General features: G+C 43.9%; 1 protein-coding gene across 5 annotated transcripts in view; it reads right to left on the reverse strand.

Moving 5' to 3' along the window:
• Positions 1-12: 12 nt before the first annotated feature.
• Positions 13-25,420, reverse strand: part of si:dkey-151g10.3 (serine/threonine-protein kinase WNK3) — a 38,873-nt gene continuing 13,465 nt past the window's right edge. For 2 of the 5 annotated variants that reach the window (XM_035646447.2, XM_035646446.2), the window contains exons 3-24: positions 19,758-19,930; positions 18,831-19,051; positions 18,211-18,368; positions 17,970-18,058; positions 17,648-17,867; positions 17,045-17,393; positions 16,751-16,869; positions 16,476-16,649; positions 13,539-15,914; positions 13,242-13,282; positions 12,406-12,541; positions 12,204-12,320; positions 12,005-12,106; positions 9,233-9,281; positions 8,964-9,116; positions 6,699-8,863; positions 6,253-6,490; positions 4,623-4,708; positions 4,185-4,522; positions 3,817-4,052; positions 3,428-3,591; positions 13-3,307 (exon numbers count right to left, since the gene is read on the reverse strand). In XM_035646447.2, coding sequence (XP_035502340.2) covers positions 2,744-3,307; positions 3,428-3,591; positions 3,817-4,052; positions 4,185-4,522; positions 4,623-4,708; positions 6,253-6,490; positions 6,699-8,863; positions 8,964-9,116; positions 9,233-9,281; positions 12,005-12,106; positions 12,204-12,320; positions 12,406-12,541; positions 13,242-13,282; positions 13,539-15,914; positions 16,476-16,649; positions 16,751-16,869; positions 17,045-17,393; positions 17,648-17,867; positions 17,970-18,058; positions 18,211-18,368; positions 18,831-19,051; positions 19,758-19,930 — 8,268 coding nt within the window. In that variant the 3' untranslated portion in view covers positions 13-2,743. Of the gene's footprint in view, positions 3,308-3,427; positions 3,592-3,816; positions 4,053-4,184; positions 4,523-4,622; positions 4,709-6,252; positions 6,491-6,698; positions 8,864-8,963; positions 9,117-9,232; positions 9,282-12,004; positions 12,107-12,203; positions 12,321-12,405; positions 12,542-13,241; positions 13,283-13,538; positions 15,915-16,475; positions 16,650-16,750; positions 16,870-17,044; positions 17,394-17,647; positions 17,868-17,969; positions 18,059-18,210; positions 18,369-18,830; positions 19,052-19,757; positions 19,931-23,839; positions 23,994-25,420 lie in introns of those variants that run through there. The other 3 variants (XM_035646450.2, XM_047330676.1, XM_047330677.1) reach the window with 3 other exon arrangements.

Genomic DNA, 25,420 nt, shown 5'->3' on the forward strand with positions numbered 1-25,420 from the left:
ACAGTATCATACTTGGATGTTTAACATCATTTATTTTGATTAGTTACAAAACATAAATAAAATCAACAGTTGAATTAGTTACAATTTACAGAGGCTAAATCACCAGCAACATACCTTATTTTTCTAGGTTTCTTTGCCCAAAAGTCCTTTTCTTATTGGTTCTAAATCATGCCATCTGGGACTCCCCAGGTTTTTGTTTCATTAATTTTGACGTTTATTTTATTTGACCTGTAGCCCAGCGGCTAATGCCAGTCTGTTATGTATCATTTAGGTTTCCATGGTTCGAAAGTGAAATAGGACATCAAAAAAGATCCCCCAAAAATATCTGAATATAATTTGAAATGACCCTGGCCTATCAGGACTCACATAGGTATATCAAAGGAAGGGGAGTCCCATGTAAACAGCAAAGAAAACCAGTGTTTTCTCCTTCAAAAAACCTCTGATTTATAATGATGAAGAACACAATTTTACAATTTGTACAACCCCCTTTGAAAATACAAAAATAATCTGTATCTTTTAGATAACATTTTGGTAACACTTTAAGGACAAAGCCAGCTCCACATCATAAATCATGATTGTTAAGCTGTAGCTTGCAGTCAACATGTTAGTATTAGACAAGACAGCACAGTATCTCACCTTTACTAATAATGAACTACATCACTGTGAAAATGTGGGTTGTCTTGAAAGCAACAAATACAGAAAACCATTGTTAAACTCTAGATTATGCAATTGCAGTTTCTGAACAACCATACCCTTGAGCATAAACTAGTCCTTGACCATTCATGTTTTAAATTTCTTTGACGCACATTTATCACTCTTTACCAACCTGTACAAACTCCTGTTTTCTGTGGCTCTCAATCTCTCTATCATTAATAAAACAGAAATGCTACTTTGACTACAAGCTACTTATTATGCCAAAATAATAGTAATGCCGACTGTCGATGGTCAAATGTGTATGGCGAAGCACACTGATAACCCAAAACAATGTACAGTAATATATCTGCTGCTGATATATTATGTATATGTTTATTTCTGTGACTACAAATTAAGTGAGTTTAGAAATAGACAAACGGAACATTTTGACTCAAATAAACCTTTTGCAGTGTGCTTTACGCTCACTGCAAAAGGTTGACTCGCAGTTCAGCTGCAGACAGATGTTTTCACACTAACAACCACTAACACTGTGGTTGAAGACTAAATTGTTCACAACTGTAATAAGGAAATTGTTCTACCAGCCCCCCAAAAAAGTTTAAAAACAATAGGCAAGTGAGGATTCCACAACAGCGTTGGACATCTAAGACATCTAAGCTCTGACTTGGTTTGTTTCTTTAGTAAACAAGCCCAAGACATTAACATTTTCAGTTGAATACAGTGACATTTGAGAGTCCGCTTTGAATAAAAGAAACAGGGGAGCAGTTTATAATGTAATAGACCATGAGACTATCACAAAGCTTTGTCACACAAAAAATGGAACATTCGCTCACAACAGATGCAGTCATTTTAAAAGGCAATAACGGAACAAACCATATGGTCTCCAGTCTATAATAACTTGGCAGTGGTCTTTTCTTTTTTGTTCTCTACCTCAGAATGAAACCGTGATATGCTTTGATATGCAGAGCTAAAACTGAAAACACAAATGTCAAATTTGAAAGCTGGTCATCCTGAATGCAAAGTGCAAACTCATGGCTGATTATTTTCTCAGTAGGCTGCAAACAGTAAATGTGATATCCATGAATATACAGCAAGCACTTTGCACTCAAGCAAGTCAAGTTAGTCATAAGGTCATGCAGTCTAGGGCTTAGTGTACCCGGGTAGCCACTAAACAGAGACGGGGCATCTGTCAATTTTCCATCATATTAAGAATTTATATAATTCATGGTAATTCAGTCTGCTTCTATGATACACAAATACAATGATAAAACAAATAAAGCACATGCTGTAGTGTGCACAATACTGTAACAATGTATTTGGTCATTTTGTGGTAATGTTGGTAGCCGGATAACTTCACTGTGCTCTATTGTGTAACATGCTGCTGTATAGTTTTCTTTCATTGCCCATTTAAACACCTTGTGCTGTCTGCCTACAGTTTTCTTAAAAGATCAAGTAAAGATCATGAAAAAATGCTCAATGCGTCTGGTTTTCATCAATGTGCTTATACAAAAATATTTTCACAGACAAATCAATATGATACATGCTGATCAATTTAGATGACCATTGCTAATTGCACTTTTATAATTGATAGTCCTTTTACTGTAAGAATTGACCAATGAATCAATAAATGTCAACACACCGTCAATTAGTTTGACCTTCTCATCTCTGCATAGGGAGAATTGAGGTCCAACTGAGTTGGTTTGAAAACAAAAACATGAACGGTAATTTGTGTCAAAGGACATGAGAGATATGTATTTAGATGATGCATAAACACTCACCCACACTCATAAAAGTACACACTCATACATTAAAGAATTTATACATCTCAACAGCCAAACATACCATGATTCGTAAGCCCCAGCATCTGTGTTCCCCATGTTACCCTCTGTTTTATACATACTATAATCTATAATCCCTCACATTCACTCTCCATCTCATCCACATGTAAACTGGAATCCATTTATTCATTGCAGTCACAACTCCCTCATGCATACACAGAACTAACACCCCGAATGGTTCCGTTTTACGTCCTGATCAACTTAGTATTTCAATCTCTTGCACCTTCATATTGACCTCGCACTTCACCTTGGTTTCATTTATGTCCCAGAGGAAGAGTCGAGGTGGGGGGTGTTGGGTGAATTTTGGCACTGGAGGGTAGAGCAGCAGTAGAGCAGGAACAGGTGGAACAGGTTGAGGAACAGGAGCAAAATGTCCCCCCAGGAGCAGCAGTACTATCTGTGGGTGCAGTGGTGCAACTGCCGGGCAGCAGAGACGTGGCCGTGGACACTGGGGATGTGGGCATTTGAGAAGGCAGCAGTGGCTGGCTTTGAGGTGGTGAGTTGGGCAGCTGGGTAATGGGCTGTGTCTGTGGTAATGACTGAGACTGTATGGGAGTTTGCATCTGAGGTTGCGCTATCTGCTGGCAGAGTTGGGGCTGCTGAAAACTCATTTGCTGGAGGGGGATAGACTGATGGAGGTGTAAACTTTGCTGCATCTGTGGCACCTGAGCCATGTGCATTTGTGGTCCTGGAGAGGGGAGGGTGGACAGGGTCCCTCCACCGGTGTATTGAGAAGGGGCTGCCACAGGCAAGCTCGCAGGGGTCAGGGATGCCTGGGGGTTCAGTGTTGCCACTGGAAACCAACCTGGTGGAGCCACCTGTATGGAAAAGTAATTAAATGACATGTTTCAGATTCACACATCGGATTTAGCATATTATTAAGTATTCCTTCAAAAGCTGTGTAAAAACTGGGTTCATATTTTAGCATGTAGTCCTACCTCAGTTGTCTGACTCCAGCCTCCCAACTCCTGCACCTGCTGAATCTGTTTGATCTGATTCAGTGAAGGTTTGGGAGGGAGGGCGCCCACCGCCTCCTTCGTCCAATCATCAACAAGTTTGTGCAGTTCGTCTGTGAATGTGCTTTTTCTGAGAGGACTGTGATCTGCGGAAAAAATCAGGGGCGATGCATCATACCTCTGACTGTCACTAAATGAGTTGTCTCAATTCATCTATTCTGTTCACCACGTGATAAACTACTTTTGGATCGCTGAATCCCTAGACGAGAGACATGTACGAGAAATATTTACACACACACACACACACACACACACACACACCGTGAAATGACAAATAGAATATGAAAGGAAAAATGAAATAAAAACCTTACCCGAGTGTGCAACTCCATTGTTATCCATGTGAGAGTGAGGCCGGGGCCTGAGTTTGATTTTGGCTGGCCTGGGCCGGCGAGGAGAGAGGACAGGGGCTGCTGCTGGAAGAGGAGGGGTTCGTGAAAGACAGACTGGCAGACTCTGCCTTTGGTCTTTGAGGGAACGAAGTTGCCTGTAGAGCTCCTGCAGCTCTCGGTTCTGCTGGGCCTGAAGGGATACCACCTCTTTGATGTGCCTATAGACATAGATACAAAACAATGAGGATATGTGTACTCTGGTGGCAAGAAACAACAGTAAATGGAGAAACAAAATAGAAAATCTAATAAGAAAATCAAAAGAAATTAAATATCTCCCCTCACTGACTCACTTCTCTCTAAGCTTGTGAAGTTCTTTTCTCAGGTCTTCATCCTCCAGCTCCCTCTCATCATCATCATCGCTGCTGCCCAGGGGTGAGTGGCTTTGTCCATGACCTCGTGGCAGATGGGCCATTGCTGGGGTCCTCTTACTTTCATCTCTGTCCCCTTCCTTTGCCCGAGATCTCCTCTTCTCCCTCTCCAAATGAGAAGATACCAGGGAGCTGTCCGTCTGCCCATCCTCTTTCTTAGTCTCAGTCTGGGTCACAGAGAATCGTCCAACTTTCCTGTGAGTACTACCAGGACCTGATGGTGCATCCTTTGGGGGAGAGGTCTGGGGAACTGGAGTCACCTGATAGCAGAGTGTTTGATAGACATTAGCTGCTTGTCCACGCTGCTCTGAGGATTCAGACGAATGAGGGTTAGGTTAAAATCTGTACTATTCCTCAGACCTGAAATCGTCCTTTGCGTGACTGAGGTGGGTTTATGGGGAGCACCTCTTTCTCCTCTCTAAGCGCCTGACGGGTGGAACGTCCATCTAATGAAGAGATAGGGATGAAAAAGGAAGACCCAGACCCAGAAGAGAAACACACGCACACGAGCACACACACACACACACACACACACACAGGTGTATAAAGTGTACAAAAATGACAAAGTGGACACAGAAAAGCAACAGACAGAAAAATCACTCACAAACCAACTCCCCCAAACGTACTAAGGTGACATGCATTCAGGTCGTTAAAAAATTTAGTTCAGTGGCAGTCATTTGTCCAAATAATAAATAACTGAAAAATAAATGTGGATTTGTGTTATGTCAAAATTCATGCTCAGGAGAAACATATTATAGGGTTGTGGGGAGGAGTGGTAAATGCATGTTTCATTAAAAGAAACATTATGGTAAGTTATTAAATAAAGGAAAACAATGTTAAATGGCAGTTGAATGTTAACATCACCCCGCCACCCACCCACCACTCTCATTCTCACTGACTCACCATTGTCCCAGTCATATACCAGACAACAAAGCCCAATATCAAATTTGAGATCCGTGCTCAGATCCACAGTGATATTGTTCAATGTGTTTGATATTTGGGCTTACTACATTAGCACAGTGTGTACATGGATAATCACTGCATAATAAAAGACCAACATGAAAAATATGCAGCACCGAAATAGTTGTTACTTACAGATAAAGATCCATTATTAGTCACTCGTGTGGAACATAACACACTTGCCCATGCATGTGTACTTGTAGCAAAGTTCATGAAATGCATGCAAGATGACTGGAGTACTTAAACAGTGTGATAAAGCTTAGCCATATCATGAGGGGACCCAGGTACAACAGAACGCGACTAACTTGTTAGCCCTTTCACAATTTATTCTAGAAAATTATAACTAATTTCATACAGATAATGCGAGTGTATGAGCGTACACATATTCTGAATGACATTAATGCTTACGAACTTGGCATCTTTCTTATATGTGTTATTAATGACGTGGGCTGCATGGTTCTATCTACACTGAGCCAGCAGGTGGATGTGAGATGATATGGAAGGGGTATGTCCTGCGCACAGTCACAGCTGGGCTTTGCTCCAGAGCTCATCTGCACCTGGGATGGGCATCAGATATATCTGATGCCAACCTCTTCCTACACTGTGCCAACCCCCCACCCTCCTCTAATCTCCACTGTTCGTGCCCCTGGGTGAGTAACCCATGCAAAAAGAAAGACTGCCAAAAAAAATGATATTTAGTTAAAGAAAAAATAAGCAATTCACACAATGAAAATAAATTACAAATTATAACCAATGTAGAGATGGCAACAAAGGCACCACAATGTGAATAATCACATTGCAAAATGCAATCACAGAAATATTTAGCTGTAATCATTAACAACCATTAGCATTAACAGTTATTAATTCCTGATGGTTAAGCAAGTTATTTTACTATGTTAAAACTAGTACTAGATTAGATTCAGGTCCATGCCCCAACATCATTCTCTCTCTCTCTCTCTCTCTCTCTCTGTTTCATCCCCTCTCTCATTCACTCTCTCTCACGCTTGCTCGCTCCCTAAGAGGACGCTACCTTGCTGGACTCTGGGCTTCTTGAAAAAGCTGGCGGAGTGGCATGCCCAGTTTTTGAATTTGCGAGTCCAGGATTTCTTGCTAACAGGATTTCTGATACTAGGACATGTCAGGTTTAGGCCAAAATATCCACCTCCTGCATTGTGCTTCTGCTGTCCATGCCGGAGGGGGATCGGCTGCTGAGTGGGAGGCCCCGATGCATCTCCAGTGGCCATGGTATCAGATTGTGGGGGTACAGCCTAGAACAGTTGAAACAATTAAGAGTGTCTGCATGGAGTTGAGACGTTTACAATGGAGAGACACTAAAACACTGAAACATAGCAGATCTCACAGAGATCTGAAAAAGAGGCGAGTGGAGTCACATTTACACACGTGAAGAAATGTAAATTCAGTACAGCGAAAGACAACATTGATTTACTCAAAATCTAATCTGTGGTATTCACTCACTATAATGGTTGGTTCTCCTGGTACAGGGGGACGCTGGGGCCCAGAAGAGTTCTCTTGATCAGGAGGCAGGAGAGAGGTCGGCGGGGTAGACGGGGCAGAGGTGGAGGGGAGAGATGGGCCGGGCTGCTGCTCCACCAGACCCGGCCCTGCAGAGTTAAGCAGTTCTGAGGAAGCCTCCTCTTGCACTCCCTCCCTCTCTGGGTCAGGGGAGGTGGAGGAGGAACGGGAGGTGGTGGAAGAGGTAGTGGAGGACGAGGAGTGGGGGGATGTATCTGAGGAGGAGTCAGGTGGGGGGAAAGACAAGTGGTGAAGTGACTGCGGCTCAGATGACTCGTCGCCTCCTGCTGATGTGGAGGCAGCTGACGTTGGGCCAGAGGCAGCTCCCCCTGCCGACGCTGCCCCACTGCTGTACTCCTGATATAACAAGTTCCTCAGCTTTTCATCCAGAGTCTTTATGCGGTTGTCTACAAATTCAATTTTGGGGGGGCCTTCGCTGTCTGACTCGGCCACAGAGGAAGGCTGAGCAGGGGATGGTGTCATTGTTAGGGAGAGAGTGGATAAGGGGGCTTCAGCACTGCTCAGGTGGAGAGGCGGCAGAGAAGAATCAGAGGAAGGGTGAAGAGGGGCAGAGTAGCTGCCTGTGTCTTCTGTGACACTCGTCTCTCCTGTGGACACCTCAGACTCCGACATCTGTAAAGAAGACTGTTTCTGCAATGGAAACTGCTGCTGTTTCTGGGGTGTGTCCACAGCTTTAACAGCATCCTGTTGTTGCTCAGTGTGTTTCGGCGGTTTCTGTGGCTGTATGTGTTGTTGCACCAGCTCAGCAGGCATTTGGGTCTGTTGTGGAATCGGCTGTTGTGGTACAGGGCTAACATTAAGCTGTGCCTGTTGCTGAAGAATCTGTTGATTTATCGACAGGGGCAACATTTGACCTTGATCTGGCCACAGATCAGTCACAGCACCCATGAACAGCTGCTGCTGCTGCTGCTGCTGGAGCTGCTGCTGCTGTTGGAGCTGCTGCTGCTGGAGCTGCTGCTGCTGCTGCTGTTGCACCATTTGCTGTTGCTGTAATTGTATCGTCTGTTGCAGGTTTAACTGTTGCTGCTGCAGGTGATCAATGTGGGCCTGCTGTTGCGACACTACGGCAGCGAGCGGTGTCATAATCTGCTGTGGTAACTGCTGTAACTGAGGCTGCTGCAGCAACTGTGGGGTGCACTGTGTTGTTTGCTGTTGAAGAACGGGCTGTTGGGTCTGCTGTAGGGGCACTGGTGGCAGAAACTGCTGCAGGGGAAGGGAGTGTTTTAATACTTCTGTATGACCTGGCTGAGGCTGCCCCTGCAAATCAGTTAGCTTTTGTTGAAGTGTTATCTGCTTTTGCATGAGTTGCTGTTGTTTTAACTGCTGGAGAGACTGTTGCAGAGCTTGTTCCTGCTGCAGCTGAATTTGTTCTGGGTAAACTTGATGTTGTGATTGCTGTTGTTGCCGTTGTGGTGTTGCCCACTGTACCTGTTGTGGCTGCTGTTCAAGCTGCATTGCCTGCAGTTGCTGTGGCGCTGCTGTTACCTGCTGATGCAATACAGGCTGTAGCTGGGGCTGTTGTTTGGCCAGCTGCGAAAGTGTCTGCTGTTGCTCCATGACAACTTGGCTTACTGCTGGAGAGGCCACTGCAGCAGCAGGGGGAGGGGAATGAAAAGAGGTTGAGGACTGGTCCACTGCAGACACGCACAACCTTGGAGCAGTTATCACATTGTCCCCTATAATTTGACCTACAGTGGTGCAACCACCGGTTCCAGGAGAAGTGAGCATGACAGGAAGAACGGTGGTGGGATTGAGAGACACAACAGAGGGAGCAGTGGACATGATGGGGATTTTAGAAGCAGAAACTGTTGCTGTAGTTGAGGGAGCACTGGAAATCTGGTCAGCAGAAGCTGAGGGCAGGACTGTCAGTTCAAGACCACCTGAAGCAGTGACAGGGACAGAGGCTTCAAGAGTGGAGGCCTGTGCAGAGATGCTTTCAGAGGGAGTGAAGTGGGGAGCATTGGCAAAGGTGACTGGGGGGGACATGGAGGAAGGGGCTGAGACAGTGGAGACGGGAGGGGAGGCAGCAGAGAGGGTGGGGCCGGCCATTCCAGTCAAGGACTCCAGACTTTGGGATCCTTCACTTTCTGCAGCCACAGAGAGTGACACACGGTTAGTTTCTGTTATGCTGCCAACTGAGTCATGTTAAGAAGCAATGGCACAAAAAATGACTTTGTTAGAGCTCACCTTTCTCTATTTTACGAGACTGGGGTATCATTGTTTCTGGAGTTGATAGTGGTGTGGTCGTTCCCTGGCTGGAAAGGGAGTCTCTATGGCGGATGGTCTGATTGATAAAAAAGCGCCAGCGTCCCACAGGGGAGGAATGGGGCGCTGAGTCAGCTGAGGAGTCACAAGGAGAGTTGACTTAAGTTGTCATAAGTTAAGTTAGAGCATGTATGGCAATTCCTCATACTGGCATTTCTTTGTTTATAGTAAATTTGTATTGAATAACTCACGTGTTGAGCTAGTGGGATTGCTCACATGTAGTTGGTCAGTTGATCCAGTCTATCAGAAAAATAAAAGCTCAAATTATCAATCAAAGTATCCTTATTATTATTATTGTAAGGGCCATTTTTGTTTTTGTCTGCCTCCCAGTGGTGCTGCTGTCAATTGGACATTGAGTTAATACAGATCAACCAAAGGAACTGTCGTTGAGTGGCAAAGCTGTCTCTACTTGTGGTCATACAAGGCCCCAAGCAACAGCATCCTTCCCATCTTACCTGTTAATGTTAAGTGTACAAAAGGAAACATAAACATACAAACATATGCATTTCTTGATCCATGAAGTACAGACACCTTTTGTTCTGAAAGTCTTATGGAAAGATTCATATACATACAATGAGTCACAGTGCTGTTCCAAGTTGCATTGTCAAAGGCTTGGAAATCACTGAAATAGCAGGAAAGCAGTTTGTTGGGCTTCATAGTATGTTCACACAAAAGGAAATGCCAGTGTCGACAATCAACCTTATTGATGAAGAAGGGCTGTCAAGGTGGTCTTACCTGAAAGATGTATATATTCCCCGTATTAATGCAGATGTTGATTGATTTGTCGATAGGCACAAATGCGTCAAAGTCAATGGAACCGCATGGGAAGTAATCAACAGTCGTGGGGAGGTACCATATGCATAAGAACTTTACTAGGCCCGGTGATTAATGGACCTCTACATGGCCACAATGCAAAGCAATGTGAGAATGTCTGTCCTGCTGTCACTGTTCAGATTGGTGTTGAAAAAATTGGAAGAACTGTTGATAAGCCAATACAATCATGATTTCAGTGAGAAATTCTGTAATGACATGACATTGAGGAAATAAAATTCATGGAACTTGATAGAACGATAAAAAACGAAATGGACCACCCGCTGTCAGCACTCGCGTTCGTGAGGCAATATTGCAGCTAATTCACCTGAAGATCCTGGTTCCATTAGACTTGATCCATGCCAGTTTTTTTAAGCATGTCTCCAACCACAAATATTTGGAAGGGGGATTCAATTTGTGCATGATTTGTTTTGTTGTGCATGTGTAATGGTTGTCAGCCAGTCGAGTGCTGTGCTGTGTGTGTGTGTGTGTGTGTGTGTGTGTGAACTTCACTCGCCAACACCTTAAGAGACGTGCTGGTGAAAGTTGCTGGCGCACATGGGTTTGGCCTCCTTGCTAGCATGCCTGTCTCACATGCGGTCGTGAGTTTGAGGTCACTCCCCTAACACATTATCGGATCAAGAGCCAGAGCTCTGTCTGTCTAGTGACAGGGGGATAATGTAGTTGGCAGATAATGTAGTTGGCAGTTGACGAAGTGTCATTGTTAGAACATCCATACGGAACTTGCTGATAATACGCTTGTGCTATCACAAGTTTGCACCTGAATTCCAACTGATGTTGTGCACTTGCTAGAGGTTTGCAAATTAACTTTGATAGTATTGGGGTCTGGCTTTTTTTTAAGGAAACAAACAAACAAGAAAAAAATGGAAACCAACACAAAAGTGAAAGGAGTGTGTTTAGGGACAACTGTGCTAAGTGGCAAATTGAAACTGCATGGCTTGGACTAAAGATTATTTTGATCATCAGTTACTGAAAACTGCTTGAAAACGGTAGTAGGTTGGATTAAAGTTGAAAATGATTTTGCTTACTTAAAGTAAGAAAAGGAACCAGCTAATTACTGCAAATACCAGTGGCGATGGTCGTCAACTGACCGCTGTGAATGTGGAAATGCAGAAATGTAAAGCTACATTAGGAGGGCAAAGGCTATCTGCAGATGTTCTGAGACATCAACTGTGCGCTTCAGTCAACTGGAAAGATTTCATGACGAGATTGTTGCACTAGGATCTGGAAAATTTGAAGTGCAAAAGGTCAGCATCATCTACAAACTGTATCCATTTTATGACGGGTTGGAGGACGACTGGATTAAAAGTGCCAATTTAGTAGATCTACTCTCAAAGAGAATTGTTCCCGATCTCTCAGCAACACTAACGTTGATGTGGATTATTTTGATCCAATCATATAAAGAGAGGGCACAACATCTTTAAGCGCCATGGCGTACTTTTCACTTGCATGACAAGTTGAGCTGTCCATTTAGAATTCGCTTACTCTCTTGATACAGACTCATGTATCAATGCATTAAGGTTTATCTGCCGAAGAGGACAAGTTTCTACAATGAAATCAGACAATGGGGCTGACTTTGTAGGAGCTGAAAGAGAACTCAGAGACTGGATTTTGGCACAGGAAGCAATTAATTCACGGATTATGTTTTAATTAGTAAATTGTTTCTTATGTAGTGGCTCTTTGTGTAAACTAATAAGAATTGTTTTGTCTTCTGCCAGAAACAATTAGGGGCCTGTGTCAGAAACATTTTTGTTTTGTGTGCCTCTCACAACTTGAGGGAAGTGGTGCTGCTGGTGGCAGGTGTGGCCCTGACTGATGAGAGAGGCCAACAGTTTTTGCGTGCGTGCGTGTTGTATGGATATGTTTGTAAAACTATGTTAACACTCGGTAAAGAGGAAATTATTTATTTTGTTATTTAAAACCCACGGAACTGTATGTGAATAAAGCCTGTTTATTGGAAGCAGTGGACATATCATCATTGTGGCACACGTCAACACAGAAGCCAAGTCAGCCACCGTTGTGGCCCTTTTTTTATTGGAAGAATGGGGTCACTACAAAAAAATAATAAGAAAAAAACTAGAAAAATAATAGTGGAGAGAGGGTGATAGATGGAAATATTGAAATCAACATACCAGTGAATGAGTTTGAAGAATTTCGTGGGCTTTCTTAACTATTGTTCTAAGCTCCTCAACAAATTTCTCCTTCTCCACATCGAGGACAAAGTCCTCCTCCACCTACGAACAAAAAATGTAACCAAACAGCAATTGTAAAGACACAGAATGACACGTTTCAGCAACCAATGCAGACTATGGCAGTGTACAAGCTGTTCACCATGTAATCTGCTATGTCCTCTGGGGCATCCCCTTCAATGTCAAACTTAAATGTCACCATCTTGTTGCTATGGGTCTCTAACTGGCATTCCACCATATTGTCTCCGCTGCTGGACACCTACGGACATGAGAAATTAACATTATGCACTCATCCTTTTGAAACTATATTGGAATAAATTGATATTGTGATGCTTTTTTTTCACCTGGAGCATGCTCAGTTGAAACTGGTTGGAAACTTTCTCAGGCCTCTGACAGAAAGCTCTTGGCGAAATTTTTAATTTCTCAAATTTACCATTAGCCAAGAGTTGAACAGTTTCTTCTCCATTAGTTGGGACAGACCTGTGAAGTTAAGGTAGCATGGCTTTTACTTATCATGTAAATGAATTCCCCAAGATCCAGACACCGACAAAGTACTGATTTCAAACCTAGCTCCTTACAGTTCAGGCCAAATTTTTTCAGGTGATAAAAGATTATTTATATTATCATCATTATAACTTTTATTTAACCAGGAGTAAAAATCGATTTTCAAGAGTGTACTGGCCAAGACAGGCAGCAGCACATAACACAGACAAATACAAAAACACAAAACATTTTAAAAATGAGACACAACATTCATCAACAGTCAAAGCATTTACAGCCAGTAGTGCCTGCTTCTAGATTATTTAAGATAACTTTAAAAGTGTCTAATGAGACCAGTTCTTGAAGCTGAAGGTCCTTTTGCAAGTCATTCCAAGCCTAGGGAGTAGCGTACTTAAAAGTCCCCTATAAGACTAAATAAATCAATTTTCTGATTCATTTGTTACATTTAATAAATGTATTTCCCTCAAAAGAAGGTGGTGCCACTGACTTATACCAAGTGCAAGTGTGGCCTTGTTCCGCTACATTTTTTTTCTTGTTGAGCTGTTTTGAAATTAAGACTTAAAAATGCTACTGTATAAGGACTTTTTTATCTTGACTGATGACATGCTGCATTACTTCCATGCACAAACTACAACAACTTCATAAAGCTAAGATCAGAAAGTAACGATGTCAGACATACCCTGAAGATTGATGTTCTGTACTTGACAGGTATGGGCCATCCTGAGGAGTGACATGAACACAAACATTAGGAGTCCACATGTATAGCTATATTGTAATTATGGGTAGTATGACATTCAAAAACAAATATACCGTTCTATGTATATGCACATTTTTAAAGATGAAAACGTGTTAGTTTGAATCAAAAAGTAAAACAATCAAAAGATCTTTCAAATTATTAGATAGCAGTGTTATCATTCATTCTAAAGTAGTAAAATGATTTCTTAAATAATACAGTAAACTTCCATTTTTCCGGTACCTGAGCAATGCACAGCAGGGAAAGGTCACAGTCTTGCAGCGAGGCTTGGGAGAGTTTGGGGGTATTAAAATCGAGCAATTGTAGAGTAGCAACAGGCGGGGGGGAGGTGGGGACAAAGTTGACCTGCCTTGGTAAGGTTACCTGAGCTGTGAGCGGAGATGGAGGCAGCTCTGGAGCAGGGGCAGCAGCAGGATGGTGGGATGGGAGAGATGGTAGTGTTGTTGGGGGACATGAGGTATGAGAGGGGCTGAGGGGCATTTGTTGTGCAGGAAAGACAACATTGGGCACAACAGTCTGTTCAGCAATACCTGTCTCAATGTTTTTCTGAGTGTGAGATTGAACCTGTGTCTGAATCTGTGTCTGTGTCTGGGACTGTGCTTGGGCCTGGATGCTGGTTTGTGTGTGCATGTGAAGTGGCAGCATCTGGTTGGCCAGGCGCTGTGGAGATGGAATAGTGCCAGTCACTGGATATCTGTAGAGGGGAGTGGTGACTATCTGTGCAGGAGGATGGGTCCCCAGATGTGAATCAGGTGGAAACTGTGGGGGACGCTGACTCTCATCAAGGGGCATCAAAACCTGATTTTCGGAAACTGGTTGCTGGATAGGAGTAGCAATTGGCTGTGCCAGTAACTGAGCTTTTGGAGGAGGTGGAGACGGAGGCTGATGCACTTGAGGAAGCTTCTGCAGCTGTTGCTGGTATTGCTCAGTAGACTGAGGCAGAGCAGGCTGGGAGATGGGCTGAATGACTGAAGGGTCTGTAGCGCTTCCAAGGGGCTGCTGCTGAGCCTGAACATAGGCTTGTCCAGCCTGCTGCACAGCATGAGGAGCTGCAACAAAGTTTGCAGGTTCTATGGAACTGGCATCTGTTTTAGTCCCAACGCCGGCTGAGCCAGGAGACGGAATAATCTGCGGATACTGCAGTACTGGCTGCTGTTGCTGCTGCTGTTGTGTAATATGAGCTATATCCTGTTGAACAGATGGCATGGCTTGGTGGGTAAGCTGAGTGACATACTGGGGGGTCAGAGGGCCAGCGCCAGCCGGAGCATTCACCTGGCCAGGTGGATGGTCTTGAGTTTGTTGCTGGAGCTGGGGCTGCATGAGCCCTGGCATTTGAGCATTTTGCTGAACAAGAGACTCGTGTTGGATTTGACTGGGAACCGAGGCAACTGCAGCTGGAGGCTGTAGAGCAGCTTGGCTGAGTTGGCCCATCATCTGAATGTCAACTGTTGGGCCCTGGCCATGTTGTGGCTGGGACTGGCTGATTGTTTGGTGCAAAGGTTGAGTCTGGACTAATTTCTGAGCAGTTACCTGGTCTTGTGAGGAACTAACAGATCCTGGGTAACTAGTCTGCAAAGGAATTTGCTGAGTCTGGATGATTTGAGTCTGTCCCTGGATCATTGCTGCTAGAGGAGGTACACGAGCCTCAGTCATAGCCTGAGCTGCTTGGGCTGTGGACTGAGATATATAATGGACTGGGACTTGGCCCTGGTTCTGAGGAGGTGCCTCACTTTGTCCTTGCTGGGTAAAGACTGGAGCAGGGGCAACAGCAGATGTCTGGAGAGGGATTTGTGTAGTCTGGATCGCCATGGGGACCTGGGCCTGTGAAATAGTTTGAGTTTGTGGCTGAATCACCTCAGTGCCGGCTTGAGATCCAACTTGGTGTTGTCCAATTTGTTGATATAAATGGCTCTGCTGCTGCGAAGGAGGCTGTTGCTCTACATGCTGTTGTAAAAGTGCCTGTTGTGGTGGTTGTTGCTGCTGTATAAGCTGCTGCCGCTGGAGCAGTGCTTGTTGATGCTGATCAAGCTGCTGCTGTAAATAGATCTGATGTTTCTGAGTCTGCAACACTTGCTCGTGAGTTGTTGGCTGGACAGGTGGAATAGGTTGCTGAGCATAGATCCGCTGCTGAGGCTCATGATGAAGTTGCTGGACAGCTGTAGCTTGGAGGCTCTGCTGCTGTTCCGGCGGTGGCTGAGTGGCACTAACTTGTTGTTGTTCGAGCACAGTGGCCTGGGCCTCCATTTGCTGTTGTGGCTGCTGAAGGGCGGAGGTCTGGGGATCCATCCCTATCTGTTGTTGTTGGACAATGGTCTGCTGAGGGATCATGACAGGCTGTGTTTGCTGGGGTGCTGCCTGGGGAATGATGTCAGTGAGCTGCATGGGAGTGGCAGGGGGTTGGGTCTGCTGAGCAAGGGGCACAATGGTACCTAGTCCAGCAGGATCACTGACCAACATGGATGTAGTCAGAACATGGATAGGCGCTTGTGGGGAAACGGGGGGTATGTATGACTGTGAGGGGGGCATGTATGACTGTGAGGGAGGCATGGAGCCGTGAGGAGTGGCAGCTGGAAATGCATCTGATGGAAATGTTTGTGACTACTCAGTGATAATGAGAGAATGATGATTGGTGTTGAAAGAAGAGGGAAAAGAAAATAGTAGAAAACAGGTAAGAATAAGCTTTGGCAAGGGGCATATATTATCAGCACATTTAATATTATACAGCAGGGTTTCCCACAGTGTTTCCTAGCAAAAGTCGCGCACTTCGCCTGAAACAGAGCGCCACGGCCAAACTTAGAAAAAGTTAATTAACTTATCTTTAAAATTTTAAGTAAAACATTAACCTTTGGGTAAAATGAGCATATGCACTACTTCATACAGCAAGACTGTAAATTTAATGACAGTGGAAATCAATCAGTCACATTTCAAAACCTCTGCTAAGCGATTTCCTGGGGGAAACCCCGTACAGTGCACAATCAGATGGTCAGTCTCAGAGGATTATGAGGATGAGTTGTGGTGGGGTAAAAAGTCATTTGAGGGAAGAGAACCCAAAATAGCTGTTAATGTTAGCTTTACTTGCATTACATTTGCATAATTAAATGTCCCAGCGCAAACATGGCTTTCCCATTTTATTCGAGTTGGTATTATCACGCTTTTCACCTGAAAATATTGCTGAGGAACACTTGGTGATGCCTGCGGAGCCATGGTACTGGGCTGAAGAAATGTCTGCCCAACAGATCCGCCTTCACTTTGGCCTATGGACATGCTAGACATACTAACACTCTGACCAAGAGGTACATTTGGAACATTTCCACTCTCACCAGTGGGGAGCATCTGAGGATATATAATAATATAAAGGACAATGTGATTTATCCAAAACATGATTTCAAACAATAATTAATGAATCGGTTTAATACAAAGTGAAAACAACTTACAGTTGTTGTGAGGGGGACAGTCGTTTGGCAGTGGGTGTATGACTCCCCTTGCTGACAGTATGCCTGGCTCTGTCCACTTGCATAAGATTCACAGCTGGCAGATCCAACGCTCTCGCCTTCTGAGTGGAACACAATGTGAAAAACAAGGAAAAAACGCATACACATACTTATCCAAGTCATAATATTCAGTAACTAGGTCAAAGTATCTGTTCATTTAAATTTCCTAATAATTCACAGTGCAGCTTTCTAATAAACTCCTGGTGCATTAAATAAATCATGAAGGTCATAATCTACCTGGCAGACTGAGGGTTGTCCCACTGAAAATATGTTGCTGTCTGACATGCTGGTCCACTTCAGGCAGCTCCTCGGACTCCTGCCCTCGTCCTCCTCCTCCTCCTCCTCCTCCTGTTTGTCCAGCGGCCCCTGGCCCTAGTGAGGATGAGCAGGACGGATGAGAGAAGGTGTAGGAGGTGAGAGTGGAGTCTCTTCTCTCTTCAAAGCCCTGGTGCTGCTGCTGCTGAAGGAGCTGCTGAAGGAGCTGCTTCTGTCGACGCTCCCTTGACTTTTTGATCAGATTGACTCGGTCACGGATGGATTTTCCCACCACCTTGGCATCACTCTCATGGAAGAAACCTGACTTCACCTGTGGTAGAGGAAAGAGAGAGAGAGAGAGAGAGAGAGAGAGAGAGAGAGAGAGAGAGAGAGATAGATATTGAACTTATTCATTAAAAGGCCAGAATCAGTTCAAGCTACTTTAAAATGGCTGATGAATGACCTGAAGGATTTCCCTCACCTTCACCTGATCTCCCTTCAAGCTTTAAAGTCATTTGCCAGTCTTCCCTGACACCCATCAACCCCCATCTAACCCATCAAGCATTAATTGTCCTTGTGTCTCACCATTTCTAGAGCCACCTCCTCAGCGCTATCGTTCTCGAGGTCATAGCTGAACTCAATGGCCTCATTGTCTTTGTGCTTCCCCTTCAGCTTCTTGGGCTCTTCAACCCAAATCCGGAGAGCCAGACAGTCCTGGGTGCCTGTGTCCTCCTCGGCCAGCTCCACCCGGACCCCTGTGTCCTCCCCAAAGAACGCATGGTTCAGGAGGTCTTTGATAGAGAGCCTGTCAAGGCATGGTGAAACAGGTAATGTGATTATTTTATGATTGCCTGATCAGGAATTGTGCAGTGCAGCATGACACGTTGTGAGAGAAAAACCTGCTCACCTCTCGCTCTTGTTCTGACGAATGCAACATTCAATGATCTCTTTTATCTCTGGGACATTCACTTTATCGAAGCTTGCTGGCTTTATACCCTGTAGAAAAAGAAATTGTCATCACGTAGCCGGATAATTAATATAACATTTAGATAGAGAATATGAAGAACATACCAAAGAATGAGGTTAACATGTGTCATCAGCACAGGTGCTGAATTTGTAATGGGGGTAATTCAGGCAAAGACACTCACGCTTGTGACTTTGCGATAGATCTGAGCAGCGTTTTGGCACTCAGAGTAGGGATATTCTGAAGTAGCCATCTCCAACATGCACATCCCAAAGGCGTAAACGTCCACAGACTCATCATAGTGTTCCTCGTACATCTCTGGAGCCATGAACTCCGGCGTTCCTGTTGAGACAACACAACGGTTCAGTCATAGAAAAAAGAAAAGCTGCGTAACCGTCGCTGTTTCCAATCTGTATTTACTGTCACACAACACTGTTCTCGGAAATGCCCCAAAGTGAACGGAAGAACTCAAATTCAATTGAGGCGCTGATAAGAATCTTCCTGCCGACAGCTCTTTCCTGCCTAAGTTACGTTTTATTGAACTAAACGGTACTCACTGCACTGTTTAAGTTGGCTCACAGAGCCAACATCTCATTAGTGGTCTCTGTTTACATTTAGTGCAACTCACATAGAATTTAAAGTGACTTATACTATACTCGCAAGGCAGCTGAGGCCTCCTGGAAACATCTGAACAGTGCTGAATGCAGATATAATAAATGTACAGGCCCTGCCTCTGGGTTCTGATGTCGTGACTATCTGCCTGGTTTTGTTCTCGAAAGTAGTCGGTTCGCTTATGTAGCCTACCTATGACACTCTTGGCATAGGAGGTCCTCATCAGAGTGGCCAGTCCAAGGTCGCCAATCTTGACTGAGCCTGTGGGGCCCGTTATGAAGATGTTATCACATTTGAGATCCCGGTGGACAATTGGAGGAGTCCTGGTGTGAAGGAAGTGAAGGCCCTTCAGAATTTGCCTGCACCAACTCCTCAGGACCTTGGGTTTCATCACCTTAAAGCGCTTAAGGTAACTGCGCAGAGAAAGGGAATGCAGTCACAATCACAGAGAATACTGTTATTTACCACAAATAGATAATGCATCATGATGATATGCCATAGGTCTTCACTTGGATCACATTATATTGTTCAAAATGAACTTTGATTAATTTCCTTCCTTCCATCAGCAATAAGCCAAAGTTTTTGCTTTTTTGAAGTACGTCTAATGTAATATACTGAAATGAAAAGACAGTCTACCACCAGTTCTCCTTGCTGAAGCCATGTTATCTTCTTGCTGTTGGTTTGGGAGAAGACTGAGAAGCACTACCAAATATTTACTGAATCACAGAGCCACATGATGATATTTGCTGACTTTGAAGGCAGGTTTACAGCTACTGGTTTGCACTGGAGCTAAAATGAATCCTGCAACAGCTGAGATCGCTCAGGGAAACTACTCTACATTTTCTAGACCAATCATGGACAAGACATGTAAATAATTATGTATACCACACGCATTAACTTTTTTTTCCATTTCTTTCCATTCTATTTTCTTTTTGAATCCCTGCCTACAGTGTAACTATTTGTACCTATCTGGCAAATACAGAGATGTATCGCAGAATTAGAAGATTTCATGTCAGTCAGACATTATGGCTAAAATATATATATATATATATATATATAAAAGGTTTAAAAAAAGTTTCATAAAATACAAAAAATAAATTACAAATTGATTGTGCTAACGTTTTGAGTGTTCCTGAAGTCATGAGCTCGGTGACCAGAACGATGCACTTCTTGCCACGGAGCACCGACTCCCAGGAATCATAGAAGCGGACGATGTTGGGGTGCTGAAGCCCCTTCAGCATCTCGGCCTCCTCCTTGAAGCGTTGCTGCTCCACCTTGGTCAGTTTGCTGTCCTAAGGTGAGAGGTGAAAACCAGGTTAAATGGCATGCATGGGAAAAATTGCTGTACTGTAAAGCAGTACAAGTGAGGCCACTTGACAGTGAACAGCCATGATGACAATAACACCTGCTGCCACTAGATGGTACTAGCAACACATTGTTGCACTGATGCTGAGACAACACCCAAACCTGAGCTTTATAAAACACATTTTACTGCATCTGCCACACATCCCCAGTATGGCGGACAGAATGGACACAGCAGAAATCCAATTCACTGGCACGAGCAGCATCCCACAGGAACAGAGAGAGCCATTCAATAATCCCTCTGTTAAACACTGGTGCATGGGTTATTCATAAGACCCACGCTAATGCATGTTATAAAGAGCAGGTGCTATCCAATGCACCTCTTGTATTAGGCCTTTAATTCCTATAGTCTATTTCTCAATTTTTCAGTTTCTTACGTTTTCTTAAACCTACACAGTGCTCTCGTCAATAACATGCTATGCCCAGACCAAAAAAGTCGTACATTTGAATCACCTGAACACAAAGTCAATAGGAAACAGAGTTTGTGAATATGCAATCATTGTGATATGACGGTGATATGCAAGAATCAAGAAGGATGCAGATAATGAAAGGATGTTACAGTTAAAAAAATCCACCAAGTCAGTGTGTATTTTTAGACTTGTCAGAAACAACTGTCCTTGTCTGCTTTTGCGTACAAAGAACACAGTATCTCAGGTCTGTGGTCTATTGACCATTGTTGACCTTGTGAAGTGATATTCGAGGGGAATTAGTCAATGATGGTGGGACATTTTTTAGAAGAAAAACGCAAAGTTAATTGAGACGGGTCTGTATTTAAAAACAGGTATCATTCCAACTATGAATGTGGAAGCAAAATTTAAGGATACAAAAAACAAAACAGTGTGTCTGATTTAATATCTGCCCATATATGTCACATTGCAGCCATTGTTGGGTCACAAACAAAACCTAACTATAAATAGAAGTGATCATAACACTGGCTTTCCACTGATCGATTTCATTGTTGATAAGCTTTTTGCTTGACACCAAACTCTCCAAAGGGAGGTGGTGTGCTGCAGACGTCTGAAAGGAGTTTCTCTGCCATGGCATCTATTAACGCAAATTCATTGTATATTTTCCTCTAGTCCATGCCCTTCTTTTTGTGTCTCTGTTTCTTTTCCTCCTTGTGTCTGTGTTTCATCTTCTGCTCTCTGTGTCTGCGCTGGTTCACTGTCCTTTTCTGGAAGTTCTGGTGGACGCAATCTCTCCACCCCTCTCCTCTCAACAGGGAAGTAGCATCAACAGAAGGCTGCTCCTTAATGCACTGTTAAGAATAGGTTGCCCAGTCTAAGCCTGCCCTCACACTTTCACCATAACACCAACTACTTCGTGCATGCATTCTTCGTCAGCTGTGTGTGTGCACTTGACCGTGTGCAGGTCTGTCTGTCAATGCCCTGGATTCGATGCTGCCTGTCGATCTAAAAGTATCTTCCTCCTGCCAGCTTTATTTTGTCAGGGAGTACAGACTCTTTCTCACTCCTCAGTCGCAGCATCACTCTGCATCACTGTCTGGCTGCCTGTGTGTGTGTCCCTGTCTGCTGCCTCCTCAGCATCTATTGTGTCTCCCTCTGAGTGTGGTACCAGACAGCCTTAGGGGCAGCAAGGGTCACACAGAGTTCAGTTAGTGAGATTGGGTCTAGACAGACTCACCCAAACTTACTCCACTGCATACAGACTCATACACGTGCACATACACACCCATATTCAAATAAACATGAGGCACAACAACAAACGCCCTCTTGAAAAAGCCATACAAGTATTTCATTAACAGCGACAGCCCTCTTGCCATTGCCAAGCCTGCCACACACCCAATGCAAAACAGTTACTGCTGTCAGGAGGCCTCACTCACACTGACACATGTGATAAATGTAAATGGAAACTACTCAATAAACTCTTGAGAATTATGTTAATAATCTATCAGTAATGATGTTTAATTTTTGTTGAGATTAAGTCCGACAGATGTCGTTCACAAATAAAAGCTTGAATTGAAAAGCTCTAGTTTGTGATGTTGGTGGATTGGACTGCATTATACTGATGATTAGTTTCATTCTTTTGCAACAGATCGAGGACAAACTATCTGGATCTCAATCTGGAACCTCATACAAAAAAGGAACACACTTTGATACAATTCCAAGGAATACTGCACACTAAAAGTTTCACATACTGTATGTATAATGTATTTTAGGATAGTGGCAATCGATTACATTATATTTTGGGGGTTCCTGGTATTTTGTCCACACCTGCTTAGTCAGTTTGGTCATGCAATGCTGCCGTTACACAGAGGTATGTGAGCGTTCCTTTAGTACTACAGTATAACTTGGTAAAGAGAGTAAGACTTAAGACCAGCTTGTGTACCCTGAGACTTTTTGGGATCTGACATCTGGTAAATCAGAAGGTCAAGCTGCAAGTTATAAGTAGCCTCATAAAACACTGGGGTAAATGGACACGATATGGCTGACGAAGCACATTTGCTAGACGGTGATGCTGGGGTCATGAATGCCAAAGCATGAGGTAAAATGACATGGCTTCCATGGTTACTTTTTTGTCTGAAGGAAGAGTGTGCCTCAGCTACAGTGGGATGAATAGGCTTTGTTTTGGACAATATCAACAAACAGGGGAGTATTATTCTCGCTTTTGATAGATTTGTCCATTTTTGTGGGTGCATGTAGGATGAGTTGCCCTGCAGTATGTGAGTAAGCATGTCAATGTTTGAAAATCCAAGGTGGCGGGTGTCTAGGATTAGATTACTGTAAGCTACAACAGCTCAGACTAACAAGATAGATAGCTGGAAAAGGGCTGGCCTGCATGTCGGATTAGAACCTCAGGCCGGTGGGCCAAGTTCACTAACCTCTATAGATCCTTCTATAGCCAATACAATACACTAACTATTTGTTAGCAGTAACTTCACTGCTGTAATGGAGCTGTCCAACTGGAAGACAAACAACGTCTGAGTTACTGTAGGTCCAAGAAACCATACGTAAATACAATAGTTTCTTTTGAATAAAAGGTTTTCATTGACGTGGATTAGAGGACATCAGTGCCAATTGACAAACATCCTTAAAGGAGCTTCAGAGAGCTTCCCTTTGTGTCATTTGCCTGGCTTAGATGATAATCAAATATCGTAACAGTTTCATCATAAGTGCTTAAAATGTATTGAATTTTGATTAGACTATGCGGCTAATGCTTGTGTGTTATGTGGTTAACGTCTCCTGCATTCAATAGCAATTGAATCTCTGTTACCGGTTAGGTAATGACCATTGTGGTGGGAGGACATGGCCTGAGGGACACTTGCAAACTGTTAGTGCCCTAGTTGAACATGCGTCTAGTCAGTTTGGTTGGATCAATTCCATCCGGGTCTAGTCAGTTCATCTGTAGTCCACTGGCAGTGGCCTCCACAAATTTTAGTCAACCCTACTTAGTTTGTCGTTGATTTCCTGGCCTAATCCAACTGGTATTTCATGAGGAGAAGTAATCAAGATAATCTCCAACTTTGTTTCGTTGAGCCAAGAATTACATCTAGGAAAAAAGTTCTCGAAACATCTATGCTTTCTAAGATGGGGCAGACCGATGGCAGTGTGCAGAGATGATCTCTCAACCTTGTGAATGGCAAAATTATCATTGTCAGCTGCCAAACTGGGGTCGTAAACTCTGGTCTAGACTCTCTGTCAAAGGTCAAATCAAATATTAATACATCTCTCAACCACCCCAGAGTTCAACTTGTTGAGTCCTTTTACGAAGAAGCACGGTATGGTGTTTGTAGCGGGCAGCAATCCTAAGCTGCAGACAAAAAATCCAAACAGCTACATAACAATCGTCATGGCAACCTTAACCATAGTTATTCAGACCTGAATGCCGCTCTAGTGTTTGCAGTCCTGCGATTTTGGCTGGGCTAAGCCGGGCCGGGTCGGGCCGGTTTGGGATAACTGGGTTGAACCAGTCTGGTCTCTGCCGCCCGAGTTCTGCTGCCTGTGCAAGGTTTTTTGTTCCCGCCTGACAGGCACCCACTGTAATTAACTCCCTGGATCACTCTGCATGCTCACTCACACAGACAAAAAGTGATGGGGGGAGAGAGAGAGAGACAGATACAGAGAGGGTGGTGGGCATATGCATTCTGTGTCATATTGTATGTTGACACAGACGGACAGAGAGCAACAGCTCACCCACAGGAATTATAGACATGTACAAGAGACATACAAACACATCCACTTATGGTGATGGATGGCCAATCACCAGCCGGGGAGATACACTGCCCTGCCCTCTTATAGGTGTGGAATTCCCAGGGAAAGAGGGGAGGGGGGGTGGGGGGTGTTGGTGTCCGAGAGTTGGTGTCCGCACTGTGAACTTTAATTACCCGCTCTTTCAAGCTGCATTTGGACAGCTAATCCCCTGGCTTCCTCTATGTGGACACAGGAGTAGAGGAGCTAGGTGCTCCCAGGCTGCAGTCTCACAGGACAGTGGACATAGCAGCAATAGCATCATCATCAGGATGCATGAACAGAATGTCGTCAGTGTATGACGTTTGATTAATATGACCGGCGCTTATAACTGGATGTGACTGTTGATAAAAATTGCAAGATTGTGAAGAATTGAGTCAACGTAACTTAACTATAATGCAGCTGTATGTCTCTCACCACAATGGGGAAAAAAAGACAGTGATGTTTCAACTTTTTGTCTTACACTCAATATGATGTCAAGGACGTTGTTGATTGCACAGTGTAATGGCGATAGAAAAACTACACCATCCGCTCTTATATAAAGCGTCTCTTACGACAGTGACCAAACAACAATACCACCTGGAACCGCTAGGGGCACGGAAGTTGTCAGTTGCCTCCTAAACGGAGATTCATCCATCTTAGTAAAGATTGCCCATCACGGCATCCAACACCAGCAGGACAAATGAGTGCTTCGATCAAGTCTATCATTATTAACACATCATTATTACTCTACACATTACTGTCCATTCTTATGCCAGGAACTATTTTCAAGCTTTGGAAAAGGGACCTACAAAGTACAGATGATGCGACCTGAGTGACGAGAGTGCAGCACTGGATCCATCTTTAGGTGTGTGACATGGCCACTATAAGCACTGTCTGTGTGTATGTGCGAGTGTGTTCATGTGTCTCCCCTGCATGTGGTAATTTAGCGTTAGCTATACGATTGCTCTGCTGGAGAGATGCCATGGTGATCCTCTGCTTGGCTCATCGTCTCTCTCGATCACCTGTGTCACTTTCATTGCCACACTGCCCGTCTCCCTTCCTCCTCATTCTTGCTCTGTGTCATGTGTAGCTGTTTAGGAGGTAGAATATAATTACAATGATCGCAATGAATGAAATATGCATGTGTGTTTCTAATTGAGGTTTCTGAACGATTTGCCATCAACGTCCTCGTGCTTCAAAATGGTTGAAGCACTGGCCAGTCTTTTCATT

The sequence above is a fragment of the Scophthalmus maximus genome, chromosome 3, assembly GCF_022379125.1.
Source record: "Scophthalmus maximus strain ysfricsl-2021 chromosome 3, ASM2237912v1, whole genome shotgun sequence".
In the NCBI taxonomy this organism is placed as follows: Eukaryota; Metazoa; Chordata; class Actinopteri; order Pleuronectiformes; family Scophthalmidae; genus Scophthalmus; species Scophthalmus maximus.